The 21,773-nt window shown below is 43.6% G+C and overlaps 1 protein-coding gene across 1 annotated transcript in view; it reads left to right on the forward strand.

Annotated features, from left to right (window-relative positions):
• WDFY4 (WDFY family member 4) overlaps positions 1-21,773 on the forward strand; it is a 280,147-nt gene that overhangs the window by 252,672 nt on the left and 5,702 nt on the right. Inside the window, exons 53-59 of the mRNA XM_039870919.1 lie at positions 1,962-2,053; positions 8,334-8,546; positions 11,043-11,190; positions 12,262-12,446; positions 13,384-13,542; positions 17,358-17,537; positions 20,460-20,642. Of these exons, the coding sequence (XP_039726853.1) occupies positions 1,962-2,053; positions 8,334-8,546; positions 11,043-11,190; positions 12,262-12,446; positions 13,384-13,542; positions 17,358-17,537; positions 20,460-20,642 (1,160 nt within the window). The remainder of the gene's footprint in view (positions 1-1,961; positions 2,054-8,333; positions 8,547-11,042; positions 11,191-12,261; positions 12,447-13,383; positions 13,543-17,357; positions 17,538-20,459; positions 20,643-21,773) is intronic.

Raw genomic sequence — 21,773 nt, forward strand, 5'->3', positions numbered from 1 at the left:
GACACCCTGATGGCTTCTCCTTTTTCTTCAGTCCCTACCCCAGGATGAGCCATGCCTTCTCACTGACTGCTTTAGAGGAAGAATGAACATTTCAGGAGGCCTAGTCTGCAGGTCTCCTGATTACTGTGTGTGTACCTCAGGAGCCTCCACTGCAAATGTCAGGGTGACTTGTGGAGGGGGTATGTGGTCAGAGCCTGGGGTATATAGGATGGGCAACTCTCCATCTAAGGCAAGGGGATGGAATCCCCCACCCTAAGGAGGATACTCACGAATCATTGCCAGCACATATCTGGAGCCCCATAGCTCCTCTTCCCCTCCAAATAGCACATATCAGCCTGTACCTCAAGCCAGGCCAAGTGCAGGCCTAGGGCACATAGATAAGGAGATCCAGCCCCTGCTATAGGTGCTCACCTTTTGTTCGATGATTTGCAGCCAAAATACCTGTGGAGCATTTAGAACATGCCCATGCCTAGGCCTGTGTCCAGCAAGTCTGATCCCATGGAACTTGGTGGCCTTAGCCATGTTTATGTTCTCAGATACTTGAGTGCATCAGAGATGAGAATGGACGAATGCAAAGGCCATTCTTTAGCCAGCCCCACAAGGCGTCGGGGCGAGGGGGTGAGAAAGTAGTAGGGGACCAGGAATGGTAGAAGCCAAAAGAGATGGCCAGCCAGCCTGGGTTGAGGGGAGTGCTGGAGGGGTAAGGGAGTGATTGGAAATAAAGGCAGGGCTCTGTGTGGAAGTGAGGAGGGTCTTAGTGCAGAAATGGCTCACATGCTGAGGACCAGGCATCCTCAGGAAAGTCAGGGAAACAAGGGATTATTGAGCACCTGTTGTAAGAAGGCAGTTTTATAAGCACTGGGGAATTGAAGAATTACTTGTGTCTTCTGGGACAGAATGCTTTGAATGTGTTTATATTCCATGAGGGGGTTGGGGTAAGGGATGGAAAATACACACAAATAAATAAGTAAAATATTGTATGATGCTGAGAAGTCCTACAAGAAAAGAAGGTAAGAAAATGGTTTGAAGTGACTCAGAGAGCCTTGTGTTATTTTAGTCCCCAGGAGGGACCTGTCTGAGTAGGTGACAGGTGAGCTGAGACTAAATGAAGAGAAAGGCCACACCAGGCACAGCCCTGTAGGCCAGAGAGAGAAGAGAAAGATTTTATTTTAGTTGCACCATGAAGGCTCTGGAGGGTTTTATAGCTAATATTTATTGAGCAACCTCATATGCTTGGAATTATTCTAAACATGTTATTTGTACTTTCTCTTTTAATCCTTATACCACCTCTGGGCGGTAACAGGTGGGAAGAGTAAATCCCAAAACCATTAGGCAACTTGTTCAAGTTTGTGCAGCTAATGGGAAGGATAGAGACTTGGGCTTGAATCCAGGCTCTTCTTCTTAATGTCTGAGGAAGTTCCCTCTGAAAACCTTGTCTTCACTTTAAAAATTAAGAGAAAACACATAAATTATAGAGCTAAATGAAGATTCAATAAGATGATGTGTGCCAAGCACCTAGCATAGTGCCCTGGCATACATTTAGGTGTTCAAAACACGATAGCTTTTATTATTGTTGTTACCTCCCTCTTCTTTCAGCACTATACAGAACGCACCCAGATGAGAAGGCATAGAATAGTGGGAAGGAAGAAGTGCAAACAATGAAGACACTACAATCGTTTTTATACACTTGTGAGTCAGGCACAGACGCTATGTGGGAAGCTAGGAGGGCCTTATGGAGGGCTCAAAGGCTTAGAGGCCAAGTAGGAATATTCCAGGCAGAAAAGGGTGGAGATATTCCAGACAGAGGAGGCAGGAAGCAGTGTAGCCTGTGTAGGACACAGCCTACAGTCTGATATGCATGGAATCAGCAGTCCTGGATAGCACACTGTTACACTCCCTGGTTCCTAGCCCAATTTGGGCTCCCATTTACTCAAATCCCCGCTGTTTCTCACCCCACTCAGGCTGCATGCAGGATGGAACAGCACTGGGGGATGTGCAGCTCCCTCCTTGGGCTGATGAGGATCCTCGGAAATTTGTCAGCCTGCACAGACAGGTGAGTTGGGTGTGAGTATTCCAAAGTCCCTGGGATCCTGAATGAAGACCTCAGCAGCCCCTTAATTTCCAGGGAGGCTTCCTGTGCAATTGCAAAGCTAGTGACAAGCATTTCTGAGGCTCTTATTTATCTCTAGAGAGTCCAGAGAAGGGGCTGGGCTCTGTGTCCCACATTGGCAGGAAAAGAAGGGTTCTGGGCTCTTTCAAGAGTTCCATTAGGCCTTGCCCTTAGTACCAGTTTGCTGCAGGAATTACTGGGGGAGCAAATTCAGTTTTTGTTGGATGCCCTGGTGGGCAAGTCAGTGTCTTTAGCCAGCCCTATAGGCAAGATCATGCCCTGGGCCATACTGCCTGGTATAGTTCAGAGAGGGGCTAGAGGCCCCAAGGGGTTCCTTCTTGCCAACGGATTTACCAGGACTGGAGAGGACTTGGCTTATTACTCAAAAAGGCTAATGTAGGTAGAGGGCAGAGGCCATTTTGGGACACATATCCTGGATCGAATGCCTGGGTTAGTACTAACATGTGAAAATATGTTCAACATCATTAGTAAACAGAGAAACATGCAGTAAAACCACAATGAGATGTTACTTCACACTCACATGAGTGACTAAAATTTAAAATACTGATAAAAACAAGAATAAGCAAAGGTGTGGAACAACCAGAATTCATCATACATTGCTGACAAGAAAAGCACAATGGTATAGCCATTTTGGAAAAACAGATTGGTAATTTCTTATAAAGTTGAAGATACATTTAGTGTTATCACCCAGCAATTCCACTTGTAACTATCTGCCCAAGAGAAATGAAAATATGTCCACAGAAAATGTGTACATGAAATCCATCAGTTTTATTCTTACTAGTCAAAACTGAAAACAACTGAAGTGTCCATCAACTGGTAAATGGATAAACAAATGATACATGCACACAATGTAATAGTGCTTAACAGTAAAAAGGAACAAATTACTAATACATGGAGCAATATGGGTGAATCTCAAAAGCCTTATCCTAAGGAAAAACAAACAAACCCATAACCCAAAGCTACATACCATGGGATTCTATTTATGTGACATTCTGTAAAAGGTAAAACTGTAGGAACAGAAAGCAGATCAGTGGTTACCAAGGTCTGAAGTAGGGGATGGCAGCAAAGGAGTACATGATGGCATACATTTGTCAGAACTGTACATGTTGAACTGTACATTTTAAAAAGGTGAATTTTATTATGTAAATTATACCTAAAAAGAAAAAAAAATCTGGAGAATGCTTGATTACTAACAACAAAACTTGGGCCTTTTCTTCTGTTCTCTCTTTGCAAGGAGAAAATTCTTCCCTGGTTTATCCTTGCCTTGCCTCTGGAATCTCAGTAACATCAGTCACCTCTTTCATAATTCACTGATCTTGAGTACTTGGGCTAGAAATAAACTTGACCTTTAGGTGGCAGCATCCCTCTCCCCAGTGTTCTCATAAAAGTTCTTGGCCTAGGGCAAATGAGAAAGCTCACTCTACAGGCATGACTACAGATGCCAGTGGTGTAGTGAAGAACCAATTTGATCAAATTGATCAATTTTTTTACAGATACAATTTGATTAAATTGATCAAATTGTATCTGTAAAAAATGCTACAAAGGTTAAACACACAGTGCCATGAAATGTAGGTTAGAGATGTGATCCGGGGAGAGCTCTTTTAGTGGAATGAAGATTGGGTTAGAATGTATTAGGATTTAATGATTGATATCAGTGAAAATATCAGAGTAGAAACCTCTGAAAATCCTCTACTCATAAAAGCAATAAGAATAATGGCAAAATTTGTCATAACAAACTTTTCAGAACTCTGTAAATTAACCAAAGGCTTGTAATAATCAGGGAAGTATTTCTTCAATACTTCCAGTGAAAAATACTTCAATACTTCACTTTCCAGTGAAAAATCACTGGATCTTGATAAGAATAGAAGCTCTGTGGTGTCTTAACTTGCATCATTCCCATTTCTCTTCTCCAGCTCTGTAATAGCCTTGAAAACCAAGAGCCTACAATCACAGTAAAACCAACAGCCTGGCAGTCATTGGAGGGAGTAGAATAGAGTTGGAGCTCCTTCAAAGACCCGTACCCAGAGAACTATCATTATTTGACCTGTTTGGTGGTTCCCTGAAAGACTCCACTCACAGCCTGCCCAGTGCAAATAGCCCTTTCTTCAATGACATTTATCAAAAACAATCAGAGACAATTGTTTAACACTGCGGCTGCCAAAGGCTATAGATAATAATTAGCAAACAATATTTTTGCTAACCAAAAAGCTTAAAAGGAAAAACTGGGGCATGAGATGTTTATAGGAGGTCTTTAAAAACTTCAAACTATCTCTGGTAACCCAGAAAGACACACATCTAGGGCTATTTTCATGCACAAGGCTGTGCTCATGCTCAAGAAAGACCTAAAAAGGCCCTAAGCTCTCAATTCTGGCTGACTTTGAGGCTTGGTGCTAGCAGGATGTAAAGGTAAAGGTGGAGTTTTAAATTGCCTTGCTAAACATTGATACCATGCCCTAACATGCACAGAGAGGCCCTGGGCAAAGACTTGGAGACTTATTTGTTTTAGGCGTTTAAAGAAATCTTCATCCAATCATTAGCTGACCATTAAGCTAACAGAGCAGAGACTTTATTGGCCACATAAAACAAAAAATACAGATTTTATAAAACTAGTTAAGAAAAGTTATTAGAAAAAATAAAAACAACAAACAATAACAACAAACAACAAATACAATAACAACAATAACAACAAACCCTGGGGAGGGGGTAGAATCCGATTTCTAGAATTGCCACATTATAATATTTAAAATGACCAGTTTTCCACAAAAATTATAAAGTATATAAAGAAAAAGAAAGTATGGACTATACAAAGGAGAAAAAGCAGTCAATAAAACTATACCCAAAGAAGACCAAACTTTGGACTTATTAGACAAAGATTTTAAATAAGCTATTGTAAATACATTCAAAGAACTAAATAAAACCATGTTTAACAGATTAAAGGACAGTATCATCATGACGTTTCACCAACAGACAATATCAATAAAGAGATAAAAAAAATTGTAGAAAGAAACCGAATAGAAATTGTGGAGCTGAAAAATATAGTAACTGAAATGAAAAATTCAGTAGAGGGCATTAATAGTAGGTTCGAGTAGGCAGACAAAGGAATCAGGAAAGTTGAAGATAAATCAATTGAGACAGTTAAGTCAGAAACAAACAGAAAAATTAATGAATAAAAATGAACAGAGCCTAGAGACCTGTATAACACTATCAAGCATACCAGACAGAATATACATAAGGGAAGTACCAGATGGAGAGTAGAGAAAGGGGCAGAAAGAATATTTGAAAAAATAATATTAAAAAATATTCCAAATTTGATGCAAAGCATTAATGTATACACTCTAGAAACTCTAAGAAGGATAACTCAAAAACACAACCTAATCAAACTGTTAAAAGATCAAGTCAAAAAAATAATTTCGAAAGCAACAAGAGTGAAGCAAGTCATCACCTAAAATGTATTTTAAATAAGATTAATAGTTAATATTTTATCAGAAACTGTAGAGACTAGAAGGCAGTGGTATGACATAAAGTGCTGAAAGATTGCCAATCATGACAGAAAAAATATATCTAGAAAAAAATCCTTCATAACTGAAGAAGAAATGTATTGACATTCTCAATAAATGAAACAAAGAATTTATTACCAGTAGAACCGCCCTACAAGAAATACTAAAGAGAATTCTTCATCCTGAAATAAACAACACTAGACAGTAACTCAAATACATATAAAAATAAAAGAATTAAATAATAATAGGAAATGGAGATGGTAAGGATGGGTAAAAAAATTCTGGTTATGAAGGAGAGAATGACGAGAGAGGATAGTACCAGGTGGGGATGAGAGGTTAAGGAAATAGGCTTTATTTTTAAAATTTTAGTAAGCATGTTTAAGAAACAGTGGGAAAGAGAGGTTGGATAAGAAAAAAATAATTAATAAATTCCTGAGAAAGTAGGAGGATTTGGATTCCAAACCAAATAAAAAGGATTAGTTTTATAAAAGAGGTAGAACAGCTTCTTGAATTAAATGGGAGGGAAGGAGGTCAGGGGGTGGCAGATGAAGGTAGGTTTATATGTGTTCTAAGAAAGATTTAGGAGTTTCTAATTGGTTTCTGTTTTCTCTGTAAAGTGGGAGGTATGGTCAGCTGCTTAGAGTGGACAGTGGAAGAGAGTCAGAGTTGAGGAGAGAATCAGAGTTGAGCAGGGAATGTGAAATAGTCATGTGGAACAATTAAGCATGAGTTGGCCAGAGAAACATATCTGGGTTTTCTGGCAATGCTCAGTGTCCATTTGAGATTGGTAATCAAAAATTATAGGATAATTAATGTATTGCCTTGTGTGACGTTCTCCAGATACTCTGGTATAGCCAGGAAGACAAAAAATATTTGCATTTTTTCAGAGTGCTATGAGAAGACAGAAGTACACATTATTCAAAAACGTAACAAGAAATATTGCCCACATTGTTATTGAAATGATGACCCACTAAATCTGAGCTGGATCAAGGTGTGGCTAAAGACAGTATAGATTAACAACTAAAACAAATAAAGGAGTGAGGAGACTGAAAATACTGATAAGGTGGAATAATAATTTTAGGAAGTAAACAACCAGCAAGATAAGGGTGTGGCTTTCACCAACTGGGTTGTTTGAAATGAATAATTTTGAGGATAGAGCAGTTAAAGATACTGACTTGGGTTAAGGTGTGTTTATGAGAGTGGGTGACTTTAGGTAGAATGAAGGCATAAGTCATTGGAGAAGGGAAGCTTAAGAAACTGAGAGATGGGAGATTGAAAACACCAAGAATGATCATGGCAAATCTTGGGCTCTGCTCAGTAGAAACAGGTACCATCTCTCAGGTCAACTGAGATGTCCATACACTGCCCACGGTTCTTCTTGCTCATGTATGGAAACGTTGAGAAATACTGCCAACCTGGGTACCCTAATCTAAGCCAGCACCATCCATCTGGGCTGTATCTCTGAGCATGCTTGGAGTCCTGTGATAAATTCTTTCAGTTTCCTTTTAGATGTCATCTTTAGTTAGAGGCAGACATTGCTGGCTTCCAGTGGAAGCTGTGTTCCTGAGAAGGGTGAAGTTTAGGTCTCACTTAGAGGATGTGAGCTCAGAGCAAGGATTTGTGGCTGAGTCTGGAACATCTCCTGTCCTCCCACCTGGGGACAGAGAGCTTGAGCATGGACAAAATATTCTTCAAGGTCATCACACTTGCTCCTTTGGTGCATGAGTGCTCTTGCCTGCTGTATGCCCTGGACTGGACAGAGTTGTCTTAATCAGGGAAGTTCACATTACCAGGGACTGAGCTGCACCTCAAAAGCAGATTCTGTTCTTTCTGGATAATTTTAAAAGGGGCCCAGATCCAGATGTCAGTTAATTTCTAGGTACTTGAGTGAACTGAGATCTGCTCAGTGAGGCTGGATGTCCCTTGTGGAGTTCTGAGGCCTGAAAGTTGGGAACTAGGACAGTAGTTTCAAAAAATACACGTGAGCGTGCCCCAGAAGTGGGATAATTATACCTGCCAGCAAAATGTGGTGCTGATGGGCAGAGACAACAAACATAAAACCCCAAGCCATGCCAGGTACCTAGTAGGTGTCCATTGTAATCACTGGAGCTAATACTACTACAAGGAGATTGCTGCGTGCCAGTCATGGATGCAAAACAACCTGCACATAAACCCACAAAGAAGGTACAATTATTGTCCCTATTTTACAAATGAAGAAACGGAGGAACAGAGATGTTAAGGAGCATAAGTGGCAATGAGTGGGTCCAATCCTTTCCAGAATGTGTTCTCCTAATTGCAACACTTAGTCTCAACCTCCTGACAGTCTCTGGTCAGAATCAGCTCTCTTCTTCCTATGCCAGTTCTTATCCGGATCCCAAGACTTTATTTTCAGTCTGGTCTCTTTCATTCAGCTATCGCTCCAAGACCTGTGTGACCTATTCTGATCCTCTTGGTTATTTTATGGAGTGTATGAGGTAGGATGGTGGAAACAGATCTGTTTTGCCACTAATTGGAGGCAAGAATTGGTTGGTCCATGGTGCCCTGCACATCTGCCCATTTAGAGCTCACCAAGCCCAGGGAGGCATCATTCACTTCCTGTGCAGAGCCAGCATCCTGAACCACATACCCCTTCCTGATCTGTGCATATGAGCATATGAGTCTGTGAAAGGCCTGCATGTTTCATGTTCTTTGGGTTTCGGTTCCAGGCTTTGGAAAGTGATTTCGTCAGTGCCAACCTCCACCATTGGATAGACCTCATTTTTGGGTACAAGCAGCAGGGGTCAGCTGCAGTGGAAGCTGTTAATACCTTCCACCCCTACTTCTACGGTGACAAAATGGACCTCAGCAGCATTGGTGACCCCCTGATCAGGAATACCATCTTGGGGTTTGTCAGCAACTTTGGACAGGTTCCCAAACAGGTACAGCATGACATGTCCTTTGTTTTCCTTTCTCAAAACAAGTGTGTGCAGCGTGAGCTTTGGGGGGAGAGTGAGGACATTTTCTCCTGGGATGGAAGCAAGAAAGAGGACTGGAAAGGCAAAATGGTCTCTGATCATTCTCCTATGCCTTCAAAATCAAGGCTTAACCCTGAGTTACCACCTGATGTCAATGAAAGTAATGCCATCATTAGTGATGATAATGAAGGCTACATACATCTGTGATATATCTGATAGACACTATGATTAATCCATAAGATCTAATTATTTATATGTATCTACCCTGTAGGGTGGTTGCGAAGATTCAGTAATCAAGTGTTCAGATATCAAGTGTTCGAAAGTGTCTGAAATATGATTAGCACTCAACAAATGTTAGTTATTAGTGTGATTACCTCATTGAATCCTCTCATAAGCTTTGAGTATAGGAATTATTCTTTTACAGATGAGGAAACTGGGGCTGAAAGGGGCTAATAAATAAGATGCCTACAATTGCAGCATTAGCAGGCGCAGAGGTAGAGCTCTAGCCCCATCTGGCTGGTTCCAAAGTCCATGTCACATTGCCACTGGTGTGAGAGTCTCAGTTCTGCCCCCTGGGGCCCCTGGTAAAGTGTCAGGGATCTCACATGAGCCCTTGCTCCGCTGGCTCCATCCCCCATCAGTATAGTCACATGGCAGTGTGAGGCTGTGCATTCACGTTGATGCCCTGATGAATGGTGTGCAGGAGAGTTAGGCATTTATTTAATCGATTTTTTCCTGTTTATCCTCAAACATTAGTTCAGTGTAGAGAAGTTTTATCCCTGAGCATGGCCATCTAGGGGTCAGAAGCATGGTCCAATGGGTGGAGTCCTAGCCTGGACACTCAGGAGTCACTGGGAAATGAGAGCACAAGCCCAGCCAATTTTAGAACCATCCTGGGCCACGGCCTTCCCCACATGTAACCATGAGGACTGAATGGTCTCATCTCAGTTAGTGCAAAACTAATAACATCTTTTCTGCCTGGTCTTAATGTGGCATTTTTGTGTTTGCCCAGCTCTCACTAATGGGAATGTGGAAGGGCCTGAGGGTGTCTTGGAGAATGGATGGCACATCCAAATGTGGGTTTGCCCAAGGCGAGCCTTGGTAGAAAGCAGAGAATTTCAAGAAAGAAGCTTGGGTAGCTTAATGGTTTCATTCTAAAATATAGAACAGTACAGATAAAGCAATTAAATAATTCAAAATAGTAGCCACCACCATCTAACTGTACCTGTGTTATATACTCATAGCCCTTAAAAATATTTTTCACACCAGTGTGATTAAGGAGTGCACATAAGTTTAGATTATAATTTTACATAATGATATACCATGTGAACTTTTAAAAAAATAGTTCTCAGTAATGATCAGAATTAGAATTCTTCATGTGGTTCCATCCTGAAGACAAGATTAAAATGCTTCAAAATTATGCACTGTTCTATGAAGAGGCTGTGCCTGATAAAGCCGTTACGGTGACTACAGTGCTTTAGTGATTCTGCTGTGCAAGGAAGAATGTTCTTTATTTAATGCTCATTTAAAAATCATTGTTCTGATTTCTGTTTCTATTGATCACTCACCCAGCTTTACTAGATGGTTCAGCATCTGATCGAGGGCTGTAACTGAGCCAAGGCTGCTCTGAGCCCCCAGCTGCCTGCTGAGCCCATGTGCCCAGCTGAAGCCAGCTCCCACCTTGGCCCCCTCCATGGTGGTACCCAGGAATGTGCCCACTGGCTGGAGAAAGCAGCCCAGCACAAGCTTAATCAGGCAGAGGAGGGGATTGTGAAGAGCTGGAGCTTGCCTTAGCTATATTTTCTGGCCCAGCAGCAAGGATTCTGCCAGATAACACGGACTTGCACTTCATGCTTTGCCTGGTTATGCAAAAAGTTTGGCATTAGGGACAATTTGACAGTAGAGACCTAAGAAAAATAAGAAAGGCCACTAATAGAGTTTGCTTGGAATATTTGAATGGATGCTATTAAAGAATTCTGTGTTGATGCCCAGATGGTTGTGCCCACAGAGAGTGTGTAAGAGAAAGGGAAAACATGAGAAGTAGCTCAAGCAAATGAAGAGAGACATGTGATCTGGGTTGTGAAGATGGCCATTCCGACCCCACGTTATGAGAGACAGCTCTTCCAGGGATCAGGGGCTCCTCAGTGAGGTCATCCTCTTCCCAAGCAGCTTGGTGAAGAAGACAAGTTTGGTAGCCAGGAAGGTTATGTCTGCCAGTGTTATGGAGGAACTTGAGAAAGTAGCTGTCCTCTCTGAGCTCTAGGCCTCTCATTTATAACATCTGAAGGTTGAATCAGATGGTCCTGTTTATGCTGGTTATGGTCATCTAGGTCAGGAGCAAGCCAAGCCTTGGGACCACCAGAGTGGAGGTATAGCTACCACTAGCATGCTGATGACTCTGCCTCTGGCTGTCTACTCCGATGACTTGTGCGATGTGCATCTGTTCCCTTACCTCTCCAGCTCTTTACTAAACCCCACCCGGCCAGGACCACTGCAGGGAAGCCTTCATCTGGGAAGGATGTCTCCACACCTGTGAGCCTGCCTGGCCACTCACAGCCTTTTTTCTACAGCCTGCAGTCACTGAGGCCCTCTCAGGTCACAGTCAAAGGTGAATACCTGGCCTTTCTTAGTTTGATTCCCTTTCCTTGGGTTGTCCCTTCATTTACTGGTGTTCCTTCAAGAGCACAGACTTCAGCAGAGTCTTGTGGTCTGACCGTGTCTCAAATCACACCAGGAATCTGAGGAGCCCTTTGCTCTGTAAGTGTTTAGGATGACTTCTGTCAGACTCTGACTTCTGAAGACCTATGCATCTGTCTGTCTTTCTGAGACACATACCTTTCTCTTTCATGTACATGCACACACAAGCGTGCACACACACACACACACACACACATACAGGAACACACGCACCCCCCGACCCCCTTCTGTCTTTCTTTTTCTCTTTCATACATACACTCCCCTCCTCACCTCCAAAGCTGAACGAGCAAGTCCCAGATTTCCTGAAGGTGGGTTGCAGCCTCATGTCCTTGGTACCTACAGACACCATTACTCCTGATCACCCAGGTGAGCCTGCAGCCAGTCGCCAAAAGCATGTGCCCTGAGGCAGATGGCCCGGGTGCGAGTTCCAGCCCTGCCACTTCCTAGAGAAGCTGTGTGTGTGTGTTTGAAGTCCATCTGTGCCACTCTGGGGCATGTATTGCTTTGGGGAGCTCCCACTGCATAGAACATTCTGGTCTTGAGAAGTATAACATAGGATTTGTTGCAGTTTTTTCCCTTGAATTCCAAGAACAGGGTCTTTGACACTTCCAGCCCTGCTAGATATGGTGCTTGGGAGGGATGAGAAGGACAGAGCCCTCATGGCTCCTATGGTTTTGTGATATCTGCCCTGACAGCCTCAGCTTCTCCTCCCCTTAAGAGACATAGAAGACCTGCATGGCCACACACTGAATGTATGTGCTAAGTCAAGGGAGGAACTGAGGGCCAGGGGACAGGCTTGGGGCCAGGGTCTAACGTGTCCCCTGGAGTGAGGCCTGGGAGTGAGGTACCTTGGCAAGTGGCTTCTGCCCGGGGAACGTGCTTTGCTGAGATTGGGTTACTTGCTCCTGGCTCCTCTCTGGGCCCAGCTAAAGTGGGTGTGGTCCTTTGACAGTTGAGCTTCACCACACTGACTGGGGGGCAGATATGTACCTTTTCTCTCTAGGCTCAGAGTCCCCCAAAGGCGCCATTGGCCACATTGTCCCCACCGAGAAGACCATCCTGGCTGTGGAGAAGAACAAGGTGCTGCTGCCTCCTCTCTGGAACAGAACCTTTAGCTGGGGCTTTGATGACTTTAGCTGCTGCCTGGGGAACTACGGCTCAGACAAGGTGAGCAGACCAGGGTATCAGAGTGGCCACAGGGCCTCAGCCTCCTTCTGGTTGAGGCAGAGGTGATCAGGAGATGGGTGAGCCCAAAGCAGGCACAGCAGCCCGTGGCCCATATCTTCCATGTGGCTGTGTCCCCAGCGTGGGAGTGAGAGGGTTCGTGTGGCTGTGCCAAGGGCTCTGGTGGGCCAAGCTTCTGATCACATTTCAACGGGTCAAGCTTGTGAGTTAGCAGTGCACACTGTCACCACCACTGTCTGCACAGCGAGCCCACCAAGATTCTCACTTATTCTGGGTGGGAAGTCCTGGGGGCTCCTCCAGCTCTGGTCATGGCTTAGATTCAGAGGCCATGTACTGAGCATTCAGCAGGTACCAGAAGCAAGCCCTCTAGTGACTTGGCCCCCACCCCTTTAGGCCATCTAGCTATCTCACTTTCTGGATGTGGCCGTGGCCACCTCCCTAGCCTCCTTTTCTACTCTCACTTCTTTCCCACTAATCCTTCACCCCACCCTATAACAAGACATGAATTCACTATCCACCAAGCTCTCACTCACCCTTCCTTGAGCTTCCTCCTGTGCCTTCATGAAGCAGCTAGCGAAACAGTCCCAGATGTCACCCACTCTGAAAGCTGTCTCTGAACTCCCCAGGCTGAGTTGCTAGCCTCCTGTGCTCCCTGTGTTCACAAGGGTTCACAGGGTCCCCATAACTACTTGTTCACATGTTTCTCCCCACCTACTAGAGTATGAGCTTCTTGGGGACAGGCTTGGGATGGCCTGGATTTTGTTGATAGGGTCAGGTTCCTGAACAAGTGACACATCTACATGACACATGGGCAGGCTAGTAACATCCAGACCTGTCTGTGTCCCTCTGTCACCCTGCCCCAGGCTTCCAGCGCTGTGCTGTCCCTGGCACTCATGTTCACCCTACTTGTCTTTTACAGATTCTGATGACATTCGAGAACCTGGCTGCCTGGGGACGTTGTCTATGTGCTGTATGCCCATCCCCCACAACAATTGTCACTTCTGGAGCCAGTGCCGTCGTGTGTGTATGGGAGCTCAGCATGGCCAAAGGCCGCCCAAGAGGCTTGCATCTCAAGCAGGTATGGCAGCCTCAGGCAGGCATGGTGCATTGGGAAGATGTGCTTTGGGCAAGCATAGTACCCCAGCATTCCCCAACTACCTGACCTCAAGACCACAGAACGTAGTGAGGCGTTGAGGGTGGCACACAGTTCTGTGTCATTCAAGGAACCATTTCATATCCACGTGAATCTGACAAGTGCACAGGGCAGATGCTTCCACGGAGAACCACACCTCAGTGAGAGATACCACTTACACATCAGTGCCAGCGAAACTGGTTTCCTTGAACTAGAGAACACGTTTGAGCATTTGCAATGGGCACTTTTATGTGGATAGCCTCATTTTACCTTCTCAATGGCTCTACAAAATAAGTACCATTATCATCTTTACTGGTGAGAAAAAAGGTGCAAGGAAGTTAAATGACTCATCCAACATCATAGAGCCAAGAAATGAAAGACTATCTCAGGACAGGAGAAGTTGTGCTGGAGTAGAGCAAAGCAGACTTAGGGGCAGAAGACTCCACTGGCCCCACCTCACATACCACAGCTACTCATAGTGATAAGCGGAGTACTACTCACTGCTTACTGAAGACTCTGCACATTAATCCATGCTTTCTCTCTGTGTACTCTTGAACTTGCCCAAGTATATCACTAGGGGACACTTCTAACTCTAAATGCAATTCGTTTTTATATCTGTTTTGTAGTTAGCCATATAGCTCCGAAGTAACAAAAACAAAATTAATCATACAAAACTCACCACTGACCAGATTTCTTAAACTGAACATGTTACACTGGAACTGATACTGGCTTTCTCTGGGCATTTCCAAGCCACCCCTACACACGAGTGGTGCACAGTGGGCATTCAATAACCATAAGATGAAGGAATGAATTGGTTAGCTCTGAGGGTGCTGATTAGTTCTGCAGAGGTGGTGGCACCTGCTGACAGGCAGCTGTGCAAGTCATGCACAGGTCAAGCACAAGCTATCTTCCCCAGACTCTCAGAGGAGTGATCCAAGGCCAGCCTTGGAGTACCTGCTTTTTCACGTTTTCACGTTGTTCCTTTCCATCAACTGCTATGTCAGGAGACCGGGTTTTTATCCTGGACCTGTGTGAAAAGACATTACTCTGTCCCCCTCTCCCAGGCATCACTCTGGGGATGGCAACAGATCTAGCCTGACCCCAAAGCCAGCTTTGGAGAGCTGGGGAAGTGACCCTCCCATTGCTGCTCCAAGGTCCTGTTCAGTAGTGTAGATATATTGTAAAAGCCCCTGTATTGACAGCATAAAAATGTAATTTATCATCCTCTCCTAATTTTAAATCAAGAAAAAAAAATGTATGGAAAATCCCACATGATCTTATTTTCTAGGCGAAAATAAAACCCTTTACATTTGCTTACAGGGGCTGACGTGGTCTTGGGGATCCCCCAGACCACCAGCTGCTCAGCAAGGGAATTCTGTTCCCAACTTGTGCACAGAGAAGTCATTAAATAGCTTCATAAACAGGTTCTGAAAGTGTTTTATTTTAAAAAGATATTTCAACATTAAAGACAAATTTAAAATTCACTTCAAAGTGGAACAATTCTCTACAATCCCTGTAAAAGTTTTCATTGTTGCATACTACCACCCCCAGATACACACATTTATATCATTCTGGTCATTGTGTAAATATGTTTATTCTATTTCACCCAGCCTATCAAGTCGTTCCCACTTTTCTACAGTCTCTATAATTTACATTTCAATTTTTCCATATTATTTTATTTCCATAAAATTACATTTCAATTGTTTTATTATGTCAATGCACCACAGTTTCATAAACCATTTCTTCTAAACCTAAACAATTACATTGCTTTCAAGTTTTAACTATTGTAAATAGTGCAGCAGAAAACATCCTATATAGATTGCTGTTTGCTTCTGATGAATTGTTTCCTTAAAATAAATTCTAAGGAGTAGAATTATGAGCAGTGACATAATAGTTCTATAGCTTTATGGTGTCATCAACACTTAATTGGGAAGACCCATCTCATCACATCATATCCAGAATGAAAAATTATTTGCTGAAGTTTTGTTTTTATTTTATCTTATTTTATTATTTTATTTATTTAACATTTTTTTTTTTTGCTACTTTAATTAGGTATAAGATGATATAATGAAGTTATTTTCATCGGTCATGTAGAGAGGTTTTATTCTGAGGAACAAAAGAACTAATTGAGAACACATTTAAACTGTCTCCCTTGTTTGATTTTCCAGGCCCTTGTAGATGACGGGTGGTGCTGGCTGTCTCCTGGTGCTTTAGTTTAGGAAACGAGCCTTGCATACGTAGGTGGATGGTGCCCACACATGCAGGCTCTTCCTCTCACTCCCCAGTGCCTCCCCTGCAGAGAGCAGCAGTTGCAGCTCCATAAATGGAGAGCAGATAGAGGTGCTGGGGCTCACAGCCTTTATTCCTGCCTGCCCCCCACCCCCGATCTGCACTCCAGAGTCACTGTGTCCCCTATGGTAAAAACTTAATTCATTCTGTGAAGACAACCAGAAAGCTTCTGTCAAATCTTCTGCTTTCCCCTATTCATTTAGATGGTTTCCATTTCCCCAAGATTACCTAAATCTTCTTCCGTGCGTCATGCCCAGAACCATGCCAGCACCATCTGGTGGGTGGCTTGTTAAGTTCCTATGAGGACAAACAGGAATCTGAGGCAGAACTTTTCATTGCTGTGACCAGGCAAAGTGACAGCTTCGACAAATGATGCTCAGCCTCACTGACCCAAATGAGTAAGCAGCTAGCTAGCTATCTGTCCCTAAGGTGGAACTTTACTGCTAGGTAAGCCAAGGTGATCACTGTGAGAGGGCCACCTCCACACTTCTCTGGCTGATTCCAGAGGGCAGCAGGCACGTTTGTGTACAGAACTCTCAGATCATGCATACTGGAGCCCCTGAGAACGATTGTGATAGAAACCACTATTGCCAGTAGCAGTGGGCCTGGTAGCCTGCCCTAGCCCTTCGGGAATGTATCTTCAGGAAGGAAGGCCTCTGGCCAGATGTGAACACATAATCATTCATGAACCAAGCCAGACCCCACACAGGCCAATCTGAGGACCAAGACTGAGGTCCTGAGTCACCTGCTGCTACATGGCAGACCGGCTATGAACCCAGATCCATTAGACTTGAAAAGTCACATCCTTTTAGCAGACCAAACCTGTCTGCTTTCTTCCCAGGTTAGTTTTCAGGGGCATGTGTGTTCGTGAGGTTCCCATAGTGTGATGCCCAAATTTGAGTGAGCATGAAAATTCCTTTGAGGGTTTGTGAAAACCCGGGTAACAAAGCACTCCCCCAGAGTTTCTAATTCAATAAGTCTGGGATAGGGCCCAAGAATATGCATTTCTAACAATTTCCCAGATGATGTTTATGCTGCTGGTTGAGATTCTACACATTGTAAATCAGTGCCCTTCATACTAATAGTAGCATGTGCTGCTTCAGGGTTAGAAACAAATATAGGAGGTACAGAGCATGAGGGTGCTGCTGGTGTCTGCTTGGGTTATGACACTGGTTCTCCCCAGCTGGGCTTCAGCCCTGGAGACCAACAGAAATGAGAGGGCAACCATGGATGCATGCACATATGTGCACACACACACACACACAAACACACAAACACACAACAAACACACACACAAACACACAAACACACGCACACACACACACACATCACAGGCTTTGGAATTACTGAATCACTTCAATTCTCTGTTTCCTCATCTGCGGCCCAACAGTAAAAGGGAGAGCAGAATATCTCACCAAGTAGCTGGATTGATGGTCTCGCTCATAACCTGTGGGTCTGTCTTCTGTTTCTAGGCCTTATATGGACACACACAGGCTGTCACATGCCTGACAGCATCTGTTACCTTCAGCCTCCTGGTGAGTGGCTCCCAAGACTGCACTTGCATCTTGTGGGACCTGGACCACCTCACCCATGTGGCCCACCTGCCTGCCCACCGGGAGGGCATATCTGCCATTGCTATCAGTGACGTCTCGGTGAGGCTCCTCTTTCTCAATGTTTGTGTTCTTGACATGTCTGTGGGCCTGGGTGGTATCATGGTAGACAGTGCCCCTAGAGAAAACTCAGATGCAGAGAGATGCTGACCACCCCAGAATGTTGAGAAGTCCCCAAATGTGCAGAGTTTTCTCTAAACAGGCAGAGTGGAATCAGTAACATATGTGGCAGCTGAGTCTAGATTTTATTTTTTGCTTCCTTATTTTTTTTTCCCTTGGGGCGGTGGGGGCGGTAGAAAGTTTTTGTTCTGCTGAGGACACTGAGGAGTTGGGGCAAGAAATTAGCTTTGGCAAGGGATCTTTTGGACTTAACTAATTCAGCTTGTTGACTGCAAATCAGTGTTGACTCAGAAGATACCTCTGGTCTCCATGACAAGAAGTGCTTTCCTTCCATGCTGGCTACCAAAGATGAGCCTTTCTGAAACGTGTGTGTGTGTGTGTGTGTGTGTGTGTGTGTGTGAGAGAGAGAGAGAGAGAGAGAGAGAGAGAGAGAGAGAATGAGAGATAGAGTTAAAAAAATACATATGTAAATCTCAGTGTGGAGTTTCTCCCTGGTTAGAATTCACATCATAGGGCACGGTGTTCCCAGAGGATGCAGAGGCTCTGAATCTACTCATAGAAAACCCTAGGGGCCCACAGCAAGGACAGAATGGTCAAGGGGATCATAGGAGGAGAGGAAGATCATAGAGGAGGCTCCCGGTACCAACTTTGGCTGAAAATGGTGCTCCAGGCAGGTTTGAATCCAAAATAAATGTTTCTTGGGCAGATGGAGGTTGGATAGATGGATGGATAAATGGAGGCTGGATAGATGGGTAGACAGATGAATAGGCAGATTGAGGGATGCATGGGTTGATGGATGGCAGATAGGTGGATGAGTAGATGGATAAATAGGTTTGCGGTTTGATAGATATTTGAATGAACTAGTGAGTAATAGGTAGAAGGGTAGAGATGGAGAATGGATGGATAAATGGAAGGATGGTGGGTGAATAGATAAATGAGTGCATGTATTGGGAAGGCACCAAGCCCCTGTTGATGAGAGAACATCTAGCCTAAGAAAAAGTCTTTTGAGATTATTTAAGCCAAACTGATGACAATTGCTGGGAAGCAAAATCTCAACAAATTGAGAAAATGCTGTGAAGAATGGTAGTTTTGCAGTTTATTTTATACATTGGAATCAAAGGAGGAGGAGTGAAAGGGGTTACATGAAATTCAATGGTGGTAGATTAGGGAGGCAGGAGAAAGCAAAGCGAGAAAATCTCTGAGATTAGATAAAAAGTAAAACAGGGAAATGTTGTGGTGAGATCAATTCTTAGACCCACGGAGCCAATTGAGATGAATTATCAGCCTTTATTAGCTGGCCAGTGACTGACTCTCTACCACACAGGGTTAGAGGAGATCAGCCCTGAGCTCCCAAAAGAGGCAGCTCATAAAGCCTAGAACCACACCCTGGTTTAACATCAAACAAACAAACAGATTAACCACACCCTAGTTAACATGAAACAAGCAAGCAGATTAACCACACCCTAGTTAACATCAAACAAGCAAGCAGATTACAGAAGCAGAAGTTGGCTGTTAGCATATCTTTGCCCAGAACCACACCCTTAACAGGAAATATACTTCTTTTACATTGGTGGCTACATGATAGTTAACATTTACAGCACATAGAAATGGCATTTGGGGAACAAGATAACAATGAGGGGTTCTGTGGTCCTAGTGCTCTGGCCGAGGTTGTACCCTGAGGGGTTTGGAGAAGCAGATTACTCTGACATTCTAAGTGTATGTTATCTTAGATACAAAAAGACAATAAACAGGCTCACTTAAGATAAAGACTGACCTTTGTTAAGGAAGCTACAGTCCAAGGACACCATGACCTGCTCTCAGTTAGGAATTTTTATGTTCAGACCATCCTATATGGTTACTTTCAGTCTCTGAGTTTGTTAGGCCGATCATGTATGTCTCTCCTGAGCTTGTCAGGTTTAGTATATGGCCCCTTTTTCATCTATATCCTGACCTGGGAGAACATAAAACCCATAAAGAATGATATCCTAGGATCTCAGAGAAGATATATCAGGACAATAACTTATTGAATTCAACTTCTCGTGAAGCCAACTTAATTTACTAACTACTTGCTGGGCCAGGTGATTGGTGTTAGACAGCCATAGTTTCTGGTCTCAGGGAGTCTGTACCAAAAAATTCAGGAAGGGACATGATGAAACCCAGCCCAGGGAACTATGGGAGGTGCAGACCTCCATACATCCCTTCTGAAGTTAATACAAGGTTTAAAGGCATGGTTCCAGTTGGCCCCGTGAGTACCTGTGACAATGGCTACTACTGTACCGGGCACGAAAATAGACAAGGACTTGAGGAGCAAACACTCTGGGTATAAACATTTCAAAAGATACAATGGGGAAATTTCTCCTCAGAAATTCCTTCCAGGGGGACATAGTCTGATTTTATTAGCCACAAGATAGCATTCATAGTCATTTCAACCTCTGTACTCTGTTCTACACCAAGAGATAGCCAAAGCTGCTTCTTGGGGATAGGGCTGGCCAGCCAGGTATTGGCCTTGTGTCCAGAGCCAGGGCTGATATCCAGGCTGAGTCTTCTATGCTAGTCAGTATACTGCCAGGAAGAGAGTTATGGGAAGATTCTAAAGGGTGAGCCAGTCAGCTTGTGTGGGACAAAACAGTATCCAACTATATGACTGCAATATGAAAAACGCCAGGAACTTATAGTTGTGTGAAAGCACAGCAGGCCTTAGCTGGACAGAAGTGAATATCTTGAAGTACCTCGGTTAGTCTTCAGAAGATAACAGGTTGAGCGTACAAACTGCATGGCTGAGCAAGTAGCCAATGGGCGGGCAGTGATCTCAGCTTGGATTGAAGCAAACTCTCACTACTGCAGGGCACCATTGTATCCTGCGCGGGAGCCCACCTGTCCTTATGGAATGTCAATGGACAATCCCTGGCCAATATTACCACGGCCTGGGGCCCAGAAGGAGCCATAACCTGCTGCTGTGTGATAGAGGGGCCAGCATGGGACACAAGCCACGTCATCATCACTGGAAGTCAAGACGGCATGGTCCGGGTAGGTGTGTCTTGGGCAGAATGAGGGCATGGTTTGAGAAATGTGTTCATCTCCATTTGCTCACTTTTTCCAAGGTTCTAAATCTTCAGGCTACATTTGAGACCATCCCAGATCAGGTCCCCACAGCAAATGAGGGCAAAGGCAAGGCTCTTTCCAGGAAAAAGTAAATGAATAACAAAATTGTGTGTGTGTGTGTGTGTGTGTGTGTAGTGTGTATGTGTGTATATATACATATACATATATACACACATACACACATATACATATATACACACATACACACACATAATAGTAATGTGTATATATATAATGTGTGTATATATATATATATACACATTACTATTATCTGTTTCATTTCTTCCTTCCTTCCATTCTTCTTTCCTTCTATCCATCTATTGATCCTTCCATCTACCTTTTCATCCATACATCCATAAATCCACCCACCCATTTGTCCCTCTAACCATCCATCCATCCATCCATCCATCCATCCATCCATCCATCCATCCACATAACATTTATTGAACTCTGTCTCTGCCAAGAACTCACACAAGCCACAGAGAACACATAGATTAATGATATATAGGCCATTGTCCCTAAGATATTCATATTCTAGAAGAGAAGAAAAACTGAAAATACATGAATGTAGTTCATGCTATGATTAAGATAATCACAGAGTGCCATGGATCTTCTGAGGAGGGCCATGGACAAGGAGAGCATTAGGAAATGGAGAAGAGAAGGAAGAAGAAACATTGATGTGGAAGGAATAAGATAGAAAGAACAAATTACAGGTGATTTTTCTGAGACTGACAAAAAAGATGAAGGAATGAGTAGATAAAGAATAACTAAGAGGCTTACTCAAAAGCCTCTCAGTTGAATTCCACAGTTTATAAAAGAAAATGTTAATTGAATACTGAAAGATGTTCGAGAAAATGCCCATTGAATTCTATAAGCATTTATGAAAGCTTGCTATGGGCCAACATTGATAAAACTTAGCCTTGCCCTCCAGGGACCTTCATACTCAGAGTCTCAGGATAATCATGGAGATGATGCTTCAGGAAGCACATGGACAACATGGTGTGGATTCCAAGAGAAGAATGTATTTATTTACAGCAGAAACATTAGAGGAGGTGG

Source organism: Pteropus medius, unplaced genomic scaffold, assembly GCF_902729225.1.
Source record: "Pteropus medius unplaced genomic scaffold, Ma_sr-lr_union100, whole genome shotgun sequence".
In the NCBI taxonomy this organism is placed as follows: Eukaryota; Metazoa; Chordata; class Mammalia; order Chiroptera; family Pteropodidae; genus Pteropus; species Pteropus medius.